We start from the raw sequence: 13,850 nt of genomic DNA, 5'->3' as shown, positions 1-13,850 counted from the left end.
CCCTGCCGCTGAAAAACATCCCCACAGCATGATGCTGCAACAACCATGCTTCACCGTAGGGATGGTGCCAGTTTTCCTCCAGATGTGACACTTGGCATTCAGGCCAAAGAGTTGAATCTTGGTTTCATCAGACCAGATAATCTTGTTTCTCATGGTCTGAGAGTCCTTTAGGTGCCTTTTGGCAAACTCCAAGCGGGCTTTCATGTGCCTTTTACTGAGGAGTGGCTTCCGTCTGGCCACTCTACCATAAAGGCCTGATTAGTGGAGTGCTGCAGAGATGGTTGTCCTTCTGGAAGGCTCTCCCATCTCCACAGAGGAACTCTGGAGCTCTGTCAGAGTGACCATCGGGTTTTTGGTCACCTCCCTGACCAAGGCCTTTCTTCCCCGATTGCTCAGTTTGGCCGGGTGGCCAGCTCTAGGAAGAGTCTTGGTGGTTCCAAACTTCTTCCATTTAAGAATGATGGAGGCCACTGTGTTCTTGGGGACCTTCAATGCTGCAGACATTTTTTGGTACCCTTCCCCAGATCTGTGCCTCGACACAATCCTGTCTCAGAGCTCTACGGACAATTCCTTCGACCTCATGGCTTGGTTTTTGCTCTGACATGCACTGTCAACTGTGGAACCTTATATAGACAGGTGTGTGCCTTTCCAAATCATGTCCAATCAATTGAATTTACAACAGGTGGACGCCAACCAAGTTGTAGAAACATCTCAAGGATGATCAATGGAAACAGGGTGCACCTGAGCTCAATTTCGAGTCTCATAGCAAAGGGTCTGAATACTTATGTAAATAAGGTATTTCTTTTGTTACATTTGTAATACAATTTGCAAAGATTTCTAAAAACCTGTTTTCGCTTTGTCATTATGGGGTATTGTGTGTAGATTGATGAGGAAAATGGTTTATTTAATCAATTTTAGAATAAGGCTGTAACGTAACAAAATGTTGAAAAAGGGAAGGGGTCTGAATTCTTTCCGAATGCACTGTATGTTACAGTAGTACAGTAATCTGCAGTTCACTGTGAACACACCACCACACATGACACCACACCACACACCACACCACACTAGAAGTGGTGTAGTGAAGGGTAAATGCAAGCAAACGCACTTTACCCACTTTATTTAGTTTACACAGCTTTTGTGGAAAAATGCATTGAAAGTATATATTTTCACTGCGACCAGCGATCAGAGTTTACCCACCTACTTGTTGTTATGTGAATGTGATTTCTTTACAATCCTTAATCACTGTATAATTACTGTATTTCAATGACAAGGAATCAAACGGTTACAGGAAAATGTAGGAGTCATTTCCTGGCAAGGAAATCTACTTGGTAGTGAGTGGCCAAGTATAAACAAGTAGGTGTGTCGAAACACACACTCATGTGCTCAATCACAACCTTTGACACATTAAGACTCACTTCGACATATCTTTATCTGATTGCCCTGGAAAAATACCCAACCTGTGCTGGCTGGTTTATGACTAATGTGCTTTGTGTTTCCCCCGAATTTCCACGTGCTGCTGTTGCAGGTCTGTGTTTTCCCTGCGACTACCTTGACCTGGCCGGCTTGACTCGACCGAAACAGGGAAAGGACCTTGAGCTTGTTGCCGCAATACAGAGTAAACTGGAAAGACAGGGAAAGAGATATGGGCTACAATGTAAATATGCTGTAAGTGGTTGAAATTCCTCCAAACAGCTACAGTGAGGGAAAAAAGTATTTGATCCCCTGCTGATTTTGTACGTTTGCCCACTGACAAAGACATGATCAGTCTATAATTTTCATGGTAGGTTTATTTGAACAGTGAGAGACAGAATAACAACAAAAAAATCCAGAAAAACGCATGTCAAAAATGTTATAAATTGATTTGCATTTTAATGAGGGAAATAAGTATTTGACCCCCTCTCAATCAGAAAGATTTCTGGCTCCCAGGTGTCTTTTATACAGGTAACGAGCTGATTAGGAGCACACTCTTAAAGGGAGTTCTCCTAATCTCAGCTTGTTACTTGTCTAAAAGACACCTGTCCACAGAAGCAATCAATCAATCATATTCCAAAATGTTATAAATTGATTTGCATTTTAATGAGGGAAATAAGTATTTGACTCTCTGCAAAACACTTAGTACTTGGTGGAAAAACCCTTGTTGGCAATCACAGAGGTCAGACGTTTCTTGTAGTTGGCCACCAGGTTTGCACACATCTCAGGAGGGATTTTGTCCCACTCCTCTTTGCAGATCTTCTCCAAATCATTAAGGTTTCGAGGCTGACGTTTGGCAACTCGAACCTTCAGCTCCCTCCACAGATTTTCTATGGGATTAAGGTCTGGAGACTGGCTAGGCCACTCCAGGACCTTAATGTGCTTCTTCTTGAGCCACTCCTTTGTTACCTTGGCCGTGTGTTTTGGGTCATTGTCATGCTGGAATACCCATCCACGACCCATTTTCAATGCCCTGGCTGAGGGAAGGAGGTTCTCACCCAAGATTTGACGGTACATGGCCCCGTCCATCGTCCCTTTGATGCGGTGAAGTTGTCCTGTCCCCTTAGCAGAAAAACACCCCCAAAGCATAATGTTTCCACCTCCATGTTTGACGGTGGGGATGGTGTTCTTGGGGTCATAGGCAGCATTCCTCCTCCTCCAAACACGGCGAGTTGAGTTGATGCCAAAGAGCTCGATTTTGGTCTCATCTGACCACAAGACTTTCACCCAGTTCTCCTCTCAATCATTCAGATGTTCATTGGCAAACTTCAGACGGGCCTGTATATGTGCTTTCTTGAGCAGGGGGACTTTGCGGGCACTGCAGGATTTCAGTCCTTCATGGCGTAGTGTGTTACCAATTGTTTTCTTGGTGACTATGGTCCCAGCTGCCTTGAGATCATTGACAAGATCCTCCCGTGTAGTTCTGGGCTGATTCCGCACCGTTCTCATGATCATTGCAACTCCACGAGGTGAGATCTTGCATGGAGCCCCAGGCCGAGGGAGATTGACAGTTCTTTTGTGTTACTTCCATTTGCAAATAATCGCACCAACTGTTGTCACCTTCTCACCAAGCTGCTTGGCGATGGTCTTGTAGCCCATTCCAGCCTTGTGTAGGTCTACAATCTTGTCCCTGACATCCTTGGAGAGCTCTTTGGTCTTGGCCATGGTGGAGAGTTTGGAATATGATTGATTGATTGCTTCTGTGGACAGGTGTCTTTTAGACAAGTAACAAGCTGAGATTAGGAGAACTCCCTTTAAGAGTGTGCTCCTAATCAGCTCGTTACCTGTATAAAAGACACCTGGGAGCCAGAAATCTTTCTGATTGAGAGGGGGTCAAATACTTATTTCCCTCATTAAAATGCAAATCAATTTATAACATTTTTGACATGCGTTTTTCTGGATTTTGTTGTTGTTATTCTGTCTCTCACTGTTCAAATAAACCTACCATTAAAATTATAGACTGATCATTTCTTTGTCAGTGGGCAAACGTACAAAATCAGCAGGGGATCAAATACTTTTTCCCCTGACTGTAAATATTTTCTGTTTCCTTTTCCTGCTTCAATTCAGCAAGACTCAAACCCAACATTTATTGATATGCTACATTTACAGCACATTGTTATTGTTGTATACTGCAAATGTCCTTCCTGTGTTCATGTTTTGCTTTAACAGTGTATTGACTTTAAGCCATGAGGTGGCACCAGGAACCAGACATCACAACACAAAGGCTCTCATTACCAGATACTGATAAGTCATTCAACTATGGGTGGGGTCAGCCACCTGACGATGACTGCTGATGTGATCATGTTTATCAATGACCAGTTAACGGTAAGTTATTATACTTCCTCCTGCCTGTAAGAGTTCCAGATATTTCCACCTCAAAGAGGGAGGAGAGAGAGAGAGAGAGAGAGAGAGAGAGAGAGAGAGAGAGAGAGAGAGAGAGAGAGAGAGAGAGAGAGAGAGAGAGAGAGAGAGAGAGAGAGAGAGAGAGAGAGAGAGAGAGCAATAGAGAGAGAGGGAATGTTATGATGTCACTGCAGCCCACTCATATCCAGTACAAAGGCTAGACAGACTGCTCTACTGCTCTCACATGCTCAGACACACACACTCAGACACACAAACTCAGACTCACACACTCAGACACACACGTCACCCAGATACAGTCAGTCACTGTGTAACACACACGGACCAGGCTCGCTAACGCTACAGGCTGAGCAGTCACAGTAAGTAAAGTATGCTGGGTTTCTCAGGGGTTTCTCAGGGGTTTCTCAGGGGTTTCTCCACTCTACTTATTTTCCTCACCACTCTCTCGTTTTTGTTTCTCTCTTACTTTCTTGTTCTTGTCCGAGTTCATCCAACTCTCATAACCCCTCTCTGTCAGTCCCAGTAAAACAGGCTCTGTTTGAAAACTCCACTAAACACTTTTTAAACTTCTCTGTTAGTACACAACATACATCCTCTTGCTCTCTCTATTCTGTCTTTTCTGCCCTGGTTCTTTCTCTCTATGTGAACAGTGACTATGGTAACCCTTAATGTATTTCATGCTGGCATAGATTCAAGACTTCCCGCTTTGTGTGTCTGTGTGTCTTTCTGCCATGGTCAGTGTGTAACAGGCATCCGTTCTGATTAGTCTGTACTTACACTACTGCAAGTCTTTATGTTGTGTATCAATGTTGTTATAATGACGTTATAATGAGGTTATAATGATGTTAAAATTGCTGTAATGCCTCTAATCTGTACCAGTGTTTGATTCCTGCAGTGCTTTACCTGTTGATAATAGTAGTGGTATTCCATATATTAGCTGATAGAAAGTGTTGCTGTTCTGTTCTCTCTCCATTGATGTCCTGTAACTGTACAATGCGTGGTTGTTGGTAGTGTTGGTGGTCTGGCCCTCTGTGTTGAGTCATATACAAAGATAACTATTGATCATTATCTCATTCACCTGCTGATAATGTTCTAAAAACAGTATGTATGTTTATCTGAGTATAGATAGGGTAAGAGGGTAGGTGATCATGAGCCTTAGGAGGGGGATACATAGTTCTGGTTATCTCTCTGTCTCTTCTGTTTTGGTCATTAGAGATAGCTAGCCTCGTTGCAAAGTCTCTTCCACGCCTTTTCTCTCTCTGTTTCTGAGTTTCTCTCTCTTTCTCTTTCTCTCTCTCTAAAAAAAGTATAAACAGTGCCAACTTTCCCTCTGTTTCTCCCTCCCTCTCGCTAAATCCAAATAATGGAAATAAAGCTAGGTTTCTGTGTGTGTCTTTCACTGGCATTCTCTCTCTGTTTACATAAAGCTGTCCTGCCACCCAGATGAGTTGGTCTCTGGTCTCTGTTTACCTTTGAATGTTTGAAAGCAGCAGGGCAGCGCTCTGTGTGGGGGGGTAGTAGAGGGAGTGGACACACATTTACTCACACACACACACACACACACTCACGCACTCACGCACGCACGTACGCACACAGGCACTCACACACACACACACACACACACACACACACACACACACACACACACACACACACACACACACACACACACACACACACACACACACACACACACACACACAAACATACAATTGTGTTGGTGGACAGCCAAAGAGGGAGAAGCTGAGGAGAAAGGCTTTAATCACATATATATGCTCTCTCCTGCTCTAGAGTACCAGCAAGGAATCAGTGACCATCCACTCTCCCAGCAGAAGCTTTATAACATAACTGAGGGAACGTCTAAGAAGTTGAAAGAGAACTCTTCAGCATTTTGGAATTTGGACTGTACCAGATCCACCAGACGTGGGGGATTTAAAACCCTCTTTGTTGAACCAGGCCGGCACCAGCATTTTAGACAGTCCCAACAGCACCAGAGGAAGGGGGTTTATCTAGCATCAGACAGTATGCTGGCTCAGATCCTACAGGAGATGTGGGTGGACCCAGAGGTTCTGGAGGCCCTGAGTGAAGACCAGAGGAGAACGTTGTTCCTGAAGATGAGAGAGGAGCAGGTCAGACGCTGGACAGAGAGAGAGGAGAAGGATGAGGGACAGAGGAGAACCAGGGAACACGGCAGGTCTAAGAAAGGTACAGCATGCACACATGAATAGACACATGAATACACACGCATGCACGCACGCACACACACACACACACACACCAGTCTTTTAATAGTGAGTACAGAATGCAGAATCCTTCCAGACCATGTACAGTACACTAGATTATACTTCAGAACACACCCCTGGCGTCATGGTAACTGCATATGAGAAATGAGAGTGTGCATTTCAAAACTTCTGTTTTCCTTTCCCTGGGCGGTCACACCCACCTGTACCCTCCTCTGCCTCCTCTCCTCTCTCTGCCTGCACAGAATGTTCTGTCCTTAGATTCAACACACCAAAGGACATACAGGCCAGGGAGAGATGAAAACCCTTCACATATAGAAAGAGAGAAAGAGAGAGAGGGAACAGGAAGGGGGGATGAAAGATGGGGACATGAGAGAGTGTGGGAGGTAGGGATGCAGGGGGAGAGAGAGAGATACAGGAGTAATGAGGGTTAAAGAGACTGAGGAGGAGAAGAGAAAGCAGCAGGGAGAGAGAGAGAGAGAGAGAGAGAGAGAGAGAGAGAGAGAGAGAGAGAGAGAGAGAGAGAGGGAGGTACTGAGTAATTGAGCATGCTGGAGCACCCACCCCACTATTCTGAGAACAACCCTGAAACCACACTCTACAGAAAGAGGCCTTCAGCTCAGGCCAAGTTCCACCACTCTCACTAACCCACATCTCTCTCTTTCCCATTCTATCCCCCTCTCTCTCTATCTATCTCTCTTTCCCTGTCCCTTTCTCTATCTGATTGGATATAGAATGTGACCTATCCTTTCCATTGGTTCTAATAGAACAGTGTGTATATGTGTAATGCCCAGAATTCTCTCCCTCTCCCCCACTTTATCTGATAGGATTTACATTTACATTTACATTTTAGTCATTTAGCAGACGCTCTTATCCAGAGCGACTTACAGGAGCAATTAGGGTTAAGTGCCTTGCTCAAGGGCACATTTACGTCATTTAGCAGACGCTCTTATCCAGAGCAACTCACAAATAGCCAGTGGGATAACCACTTTACAATTTTTTTTTTTGGGGGGGGGGGGGGTAGAAGGATTACTTTATCCTATCCCAGGTATTCCTTAAAGAGGTGGGGTTTCAAATGTCTCCGGAAGGTGGTGAGTGACTCCGCTGTCCTGGCGTCGTGAGGGAGCTTGTTCCACCATTGGGGTGCCAGAGCAGCGAACAGTTTTGACTGGGCTGAGCGGGAACTATGCTTCCGCAGAGGAAGGGGAGCCAGCAGGCCAGAGGTGGATGAACGCAATGCCCTCGTTTGGGTGTAGGGACTGATCAGAGCCCGAAGGTACAGAGGTGCCGTTCCCCTCACTGCTCCATAGGCAAGCACCATGGTCTTGTAACGGATGCGAGCTTCAACTGGAAGCCAGTGGAGTGTGCGGAGGAGGGGGGTGACGTGAGAGAACTAGGGAAGGTTGAACACCAGACGGGCTGCGGCATTCTGGATGAGTTGTAGGGGTTTAATGGCACAGGCAGGGAGGCCAGCCAACAGCGAGTTGCAGTAATCCAGACGGGAGATGACAAGTGCCTGGATTAGGACCTGTGCCGCTTCCTGTGTAAGGCAGGGTCGTACTCTCCGAATGTTGTAGAGCATGAACCTGCAGGAGCGGGTCACCGCCTTGATGTTAGCGGAGAACGACAGGGTGTTGTCCAGGGTCACGCCAAGGCTCTTCGCACTCTGGGAGGAGGACACAACGGAGTTGTCAACCGTGATGGCGAGATCATGGAACGGGCAGTCCTTCCCCGGGAGGAAGAGCAGCTCCGTCTTGCCAGGGTTCAGCTTGAGGTGGTGATCCGTCATCCATACTGATATGTCGGCCAGACATGCAGAGATGCGATTCGCCACCTGGTTATCAGAAGGGGGAAAGGAGAAGATTAGTTGTGTATCGTCAGCGTAGCAATGATAGGAGAGGCCATGTGAGGATATGACAGAGCCAAGTGACTTGGTGTATAGGGAGAAAAGGAGAGGGCCTAGAACTGAGCCCTGGGGGACACCAGTGGTGAGAGCACGTGGTGCGGAGACAGCTTCTCGCCACGCCACTTGGTAGGAGCGACCGGTCAGGTAGGACGCAATCCAGGAGTGAGCCGCGCCGGAGATGCCCAGCTCGGAGAGGGTGGAGAGGAGGATCTGATGGTTCACAGTATCAAAGGCAGCAGACAGGTCTAGAAGGACAAGAGCAGAGGAGAGAGAGTTAGCTTTAGCAGTGCGGAGAGCCTCCGTGACACAGAGAAGAGCAGTCTCAGTTGAATGACCAGTCCTGAAACCTGACTGGTTTGGATCAAGAAGGTCATTCTGAGAGAGATAGCAAGAGAGTTGGCTAAAGACGGCACGCTCAATAGTTTTGGAAAGAAAAGAGAGAAGGGATACTGGTCTGTATATAGAATGAGACCTATCCCCTCCAGTATAGTGTACTAGCAAGCCCTCTTATCAGAGCTCTATCGTCAGAAACACAGCTGCAGCGATTGATTCATTCCACATGCCTGCCTGCCTGCCCGGCAGATTGAATAGCAGTGCATAGAATTGAGTAAGCCCTGTGTTTGGTGTGGCTCACCGCTTTTAGCCCCGAATATCACGTTACCCCTTTGTCTTTCCAATCTGTGCTCTATGTGTCACCTGAGTGTGTGTGTGTGTGTGTGTGGCGTGCGTGTGTGCGAGCGTGCGTGTGTCACCTGAGTAGCAGTAGGCCAGTCCTCTCTCGTCTCTTAACACTGGGTGTTAAACTGAGCCGTAAAAGCGCTGTGTTGCGCAACACTTCACCATTCTTCTCACAGGCCCTTTATTCTCCTCTCACAGCCCCATGGCCCAGAAAGACTCTCCTTACGTAAGACAGTACGTAGGTAACACAGTACAACAATGTCACACACACACACACACACACACATACACACACACACACACATACACACACACACACACACACACACACACATACACACACACATACACACACACACACAGCCTTTGGCCCATCTTGTACAATGATTCCCATATTTCCAAAATGATTTGCTGCAAGAACATTTCCACACCTTTTGTTGCAATTTTGCTCTATATTACATAGGCTTATCTTCAGTTATCTGAATTGAAATGAATGAATTGAAATGGGTAACTGTTTTACATTTAGGCTAGTTGCCTATTCATGTGTATCGTGATCATATAACTGTAATGGTGACCTGTCTGTAACTAGAGACTAGAGGTTGTATCCCACCAATTGTTAGTCATCTAATTAGCACAGATCTGTGGTCAGATCTGAGTGATTACTGTAAGGTGAAGACCATATACTAGTGTGTCAGTAAGGCAGTGTTTGTGCAGAGCCAGTAGACTGGACAATAGACAAAGCTAGGTTCCTGCAGAGCAGACCTCAGTAATGTGTTTGTTCACTGATAAGACAACAGCACCATCAGCTGGGCTGGAACCAGTATGACAACCAGACTCCATCAACGAAGTCTGATGATCGATCTAAAATGGAGATAGGTTTTAAGAGTTCCCTGCTATTGTATTATCTGTGGTAGTGACACAGTGTGATATTAAATGTGTCTATGTGTTTCTTTGTCTCCTCAGGTCACAGTAAGAGTGTGCGCTGGCTGTTGGGCCGTGATGGGGATGTGAGTGTGAGCGTGATCGGAGAGGTGGATGAATTTATATCCTCCAAACTCCTCCAGACCTTCCGTACCAACACCAGACTACAGAGTACAGAAATTAACAACCTAGTGGTTGATATCCATACTGTGTCTCTACTGACAGACAGAGAGAACCACCAAACCAGCTCACAATCAGCCATACGGATGCAACTCAGCGTAAGTGTGTTTCTAAGTGTGTGTGTGTGTGTGTGTGTGTGTGTGTGTGTGTGTGTGTGTGTGTGTGTGTGTGTGTGTGTGTGTGTGTGTGTGTGTGTGTGTGTGTGCGTGCGTGCGTGCATGTGTGTGTGTGTGTGCGTGCGTGTGTGGTGTGTGTGGTGTGTGTGTGAGACAGAAAGAGAGGGAAAGAGGGAGATAAATATTTAAGCTCTACCATACAGGATGTAGCTCTATCATACAGGATGTAGCTCTATCATACAGGATGTAGCTCTACCATACAGGATGTAGCTCTACCATACAGGATGTAGCTCTACCATACAGGATGTAGCTCTACCATACAGGATGTATATCTACCATACAGGATGTAGCTCTACCATACAGGATGTAGCTCACCATACAGGATGTAGCTCTACCATACAGGATGTAGCTCTACCATACAGGATGTAGCTCTACCATACAGGATGTAGCTCTACCATACAGGATGTAGCTCTACCATACAGGATGTAGCTCTACCATACAGGATGTAGCTCTACTATACAGGATGTAGCTCTACCATACAGGATGTAGCTCTACCATACAGGATGTATCTCTACCATACAGGATGTAGCTCTCCCATAAAGGATATCAGCTCTGCCATACAGGATGTAGCTCTACTATACAGGATGTAGCTCTATCATACAGGATGTAGCGCTACCATACAGGATGTAGCTCACCATACAGGATGCAGCTCACCATACAGGATGTAGCTCTATCATACAGGATGTAGCTCACCATACAGGATGTAGCTCTGCCATACAGGATGTAGCTCTACCCATACAGGATGTATATCTACCATACAGGATGTCACTCTACCATACAGGATGTAGCTCTACCCATACAGGATTTAGCTCACCATACAGGATGTAGCTCACCATACAGGATGTAGCTCTACCATACAGGATGTAGCTCTATTATACAGGATGTAGCTCTACCATACAGGATGTAGCTCACCATTCTTCTTCTATTTCCAGCAAGAGTCAGACGGCTCTAAGGACTCTGAGGAGGACCAGTACTCAGGCAGTGCTGAGGATGACCCAAAGGACCCCGGGGAGGACAGCAGCGACAGTGAGTCAGGCAACAGCACAGACGACCTAAAGGACTGGGGCCTCTGCTACAGACCCCACCGCAGCAACATCAGCCTGTCTCTCCAACCCCAGCTGTCAGTCACAGAGAAGGCCCGCTCACAGGGCAGAGGAGGTGAGAGAGAAAGAGAGAGAGAGTGTGTTTTTGTGTGTGCATACTTGCATGTGCATGTTTCTCTGGAATGACATGTCTACTCTACACTCGATTCAAGTTAATTGACTTAACAGATATTTCTACAATCCTTTCCCTCTCTATCTCTCTAGTGGTGGTCAGTCATGAGGAGGAGAGCCCAGCGTTTGGTGGTCGGGTGGCCCAGCTCAGGAGAACATTTGTCACATCCTCTCCCATCGCCAAGCCTCCTGTGCCCACCAAACCTCAGAGGTCCTCTCTGAGGTAACACAAGGGGCACCCACGGTCAACCAATCACACAGAAGAGGTACTGCCCACCTGAAGAGCTCATTTGAATACCAGGTACAAGTGACCTACGGACAGACACTCACCTGAGCTACGGTGCCGAGAAATAGGAGCTATAAACTTAGCCGAGTCAAAGGTGGACATGCATGGCTGAGTGGGAGGAATGCTTGACGCTGGTATTCTGGTGAAGTGCCCCCCTTTGAAGGTTCCTGGAGACTGTGTGGTAGTCATACAGTTCCACCTCTCCTTGAACCTAAATACACAAGAGGGTTTGGACATGGTTAACATGAGCTATTTCTACATAGTTACATGAGGTTTGTATCTGATTTGTACATGGGGTGTTGGAAGATATTTAGCTTTACGTTTCTAATCATGAATTTTGCATAATTTATTTTCACTTTGCTGTCTCTGGTATGTTTGGGCTATAGGTCAAACCATCCTGTCGTGTTTTTAGTTGCCTGATCTTTTTTTATTTAACAGTCTAACCTCGTAGGCTTTCTGGTCATATTCTGTTTTGTATATCTGCACTGTAACTACATTTGTTTGAGGAGGTTATTTCTAAATTGTGTGTGAAACATGCTTGTGCGAAACACAGATTTCTTTGACCTGTTGGTCTCTAATTCAGCTAAATAAAAATTCTGAAGAAATGTGTGTGTGTGTGTGTGTGTGTGTGTGGGTGTGCTTGGGTGAGAGAGAGAATTAAGAAAGAGGGAGAGAGAGAGAAAAAGGGAGTCCTCTGTTGTTTCATTTGTAGTGAGTGGTATCCATGGTGACCAGAGAGGTTGAGGACAACCAGACCTGCCTTTCACCCTGCTCTGGGGTAGGATTACATCTAGATCTCAAACACACACACACATATGCATGTGCGCGCGCACACACACACACACACACACACACACACACAGGTCACACGTGTGGGTGGAATGAATTAAAAACTAGAATAATCTGAGATGGGTTAAGGTTGTTTTTCTGAAGTCCCTTAATAAAACAGTGTTGACCCCATGCTGTGCTCTCAAGTGGTTGTTGTTTACATGGAACTCCATGCTCTGGTTCACTAGTGGAGTTCCCAGCAGCTGGTTAACAAAGGATCAAAAGGGACTAGTGGTAACTTGATTAGCGAGTGGCGGCTGGATGGCGACAGAAACATGCGCTAAGATCAGACACACACACACACACAAACACACACACACACACACACACACACACACACGGTAGATGAATGTCAGGCTGGCTATATGAACACATTCAGCACAACTCTATCTCTGCCAACTCAATAAAGCATGTCTCATGTACCACCAGGACAGATGAAAGTGTGTCTTTAGGATTCAGGAACATTGACCTCTTCTTCTAAGGCGCCCTGCTAGAGCTGCTGTAGTATGATCCAACCAGTGTAGCGTTACTGAGCCATGCAGCAGCTGGTTGCAGAGGCTAACATAGACAGACTCAGAGACAGGCTCATCTGTATTCTCGACAACGCATCCATCTTTATCCTTCCCCTCCCTCTATCTCTCTATCTGTCTGACCCCTTCCCTTTCTCTTTTTCTATTTGCTTCCTCACTCTTCCCCTACTATCTTTATCTCCTGCTGTCTCTCCATCTCCTTTCTCCCCTCCCCCTCTCCTCTCTCGCCATCCCTCCTGCCGTCTTGCAGGGCAGCAGAGCCAGACTCTGCAGGCGTTTGGGGAGGCTCCAGACCTCGCGGCCAGCGGGTGACACAGATTTCCGGGGGAAGGGGGATTCATCTCCAAAATGACTGGAAAGGCACAAGGGGAAACTGGAGATTCAGGAATATAAAATCCCTTTTACCGCGAGAGAAAGAAATGCATGATAGGACATGTTTCTTATTCAGTGGAAAATTGTAACAGCGTGCCTGTCTGCTTTTTAGCTTGAGTTGGCAGGACTTCTGTAGGATACACACACACACACACACTGGTTCTCTGTGATCCCCTGACTGAAGGCACACAGGAAGTGCAGCCATGGCCCAATTATAGCGTGACATCTCGCCTTGCCGTTTCCATGGTTACGCTGTCCACCCGTCCCCTGGAGTGAACGGTGGAAGATTAAGGTCCTATCTTATCAACCATCGTCACGGCAACCTCCAAACCCCCCCCCGGTCTGTGTGAGCTGGACTCTCTCTGCTTTCACAATGTTATTGGGGCCTTCACCGTGTGTGTGTCTTCATACTACATGCTTGTGAATGAAATTGGAATTGAATCAGTGTGTGAATGGGAATGAGAGAGAGAGAGCATGTGTGTGAATGGGAATGAGAGAGAGAGAGAGCATGTGTGTGAATGGGAATGAGAGAGAGAGAGAGCATGTCTGTGAATGGGAATGAGAGAGAGAGAGAGCATGTGTGTGAACAGGAATGAGAGAGAGCGTGTGTGTGAATGTGTTGAGTGTGTGGTGAGTCATGTGCGCATGTGTTTTGTCTATGTACGTTTTGGTCGTGTGTGTGTGTGTG

At 46.4% G+C, this 13,850-nt stretch overlaps 1 protein-coding gene across 1 annotated transcript; it reads left to right on the top strand.

Annotated features, from left to right (window-relative positions):
* The first annotated feature begins 3,858 nt into the window (after nucleotides 1-3,858).
* LOC311107758 (uncharacterized protein) lies at nucleotides 3,859-12,392 on the top strand. The gene is made up of 5 exons (XM_084150289.1): nucleotides 3,859-4,190; nucleotides 5,623-6,036; nucleotides 9,619-9,854; nucleotides 10,865-11,090; nucleotides 11,240-12,392. The coding sequence occupies exons 2-5, from the start codon at nucleotides 5,856-5,858 to the stop codon at nucleotides 11,371-11,373; spliced, it is 777 nt and encodes a 258-aa protein (XP_084006415.1). The 5' UTR covers nucleotides 3,859-4,190; nucleotides 5,623-5,855; the 3' UTR covers nucleotides 11,374-12,392.
* The last annotated feature ends 1,458 nt before the right edge of the window (nucleotides 12,393-13,850 follow it).

The sequence above is a fragment of the Coregonus lavaretus genome (genome assembly GCF_964263955.1).
Source record: "Coregonus lavaretus genome assembly, chromosome: 32".
NCBI classification, from domain to species: domain Eukaryota; kingdom Metazoa; phylum Chordata; class Actinopteri; order Salmoniformes; family Salmonidae; genus Coregonus; species Coregonus lavaretus.
This window is presented reverse-complemented; position numbering and strand designations above follow the sequence as displayed.

What these genes read in the sequence shown, in the direction of transcription:
- LOC311107758 (XM_084150289.1), top strand. Translation starts at nt 5,856, where the DNA reads ATGCTGGCTCAGATCCTACAGGAGATGTGGGTGGACCCAGAGGTTCTG. An exon ending in ACACGGCAGGTCTAAGAAAG is followed by an intron (nt 6,037 to 9,618) that starts GTACAGCATGCA and finishes TTGTCTCCTCAG; the next exon opens with GTCACAGTAAGAGTGTGCGC. An exon ending in CCGCTCACAGGGCAGAGGAG is followed by an intron (nt 11,091 to 11,239) that starts GTGAGAGAGAAA and finishes CTATCTCTCTAG; the next exon opens with TGGTGGTCAGTCATGAGGAG.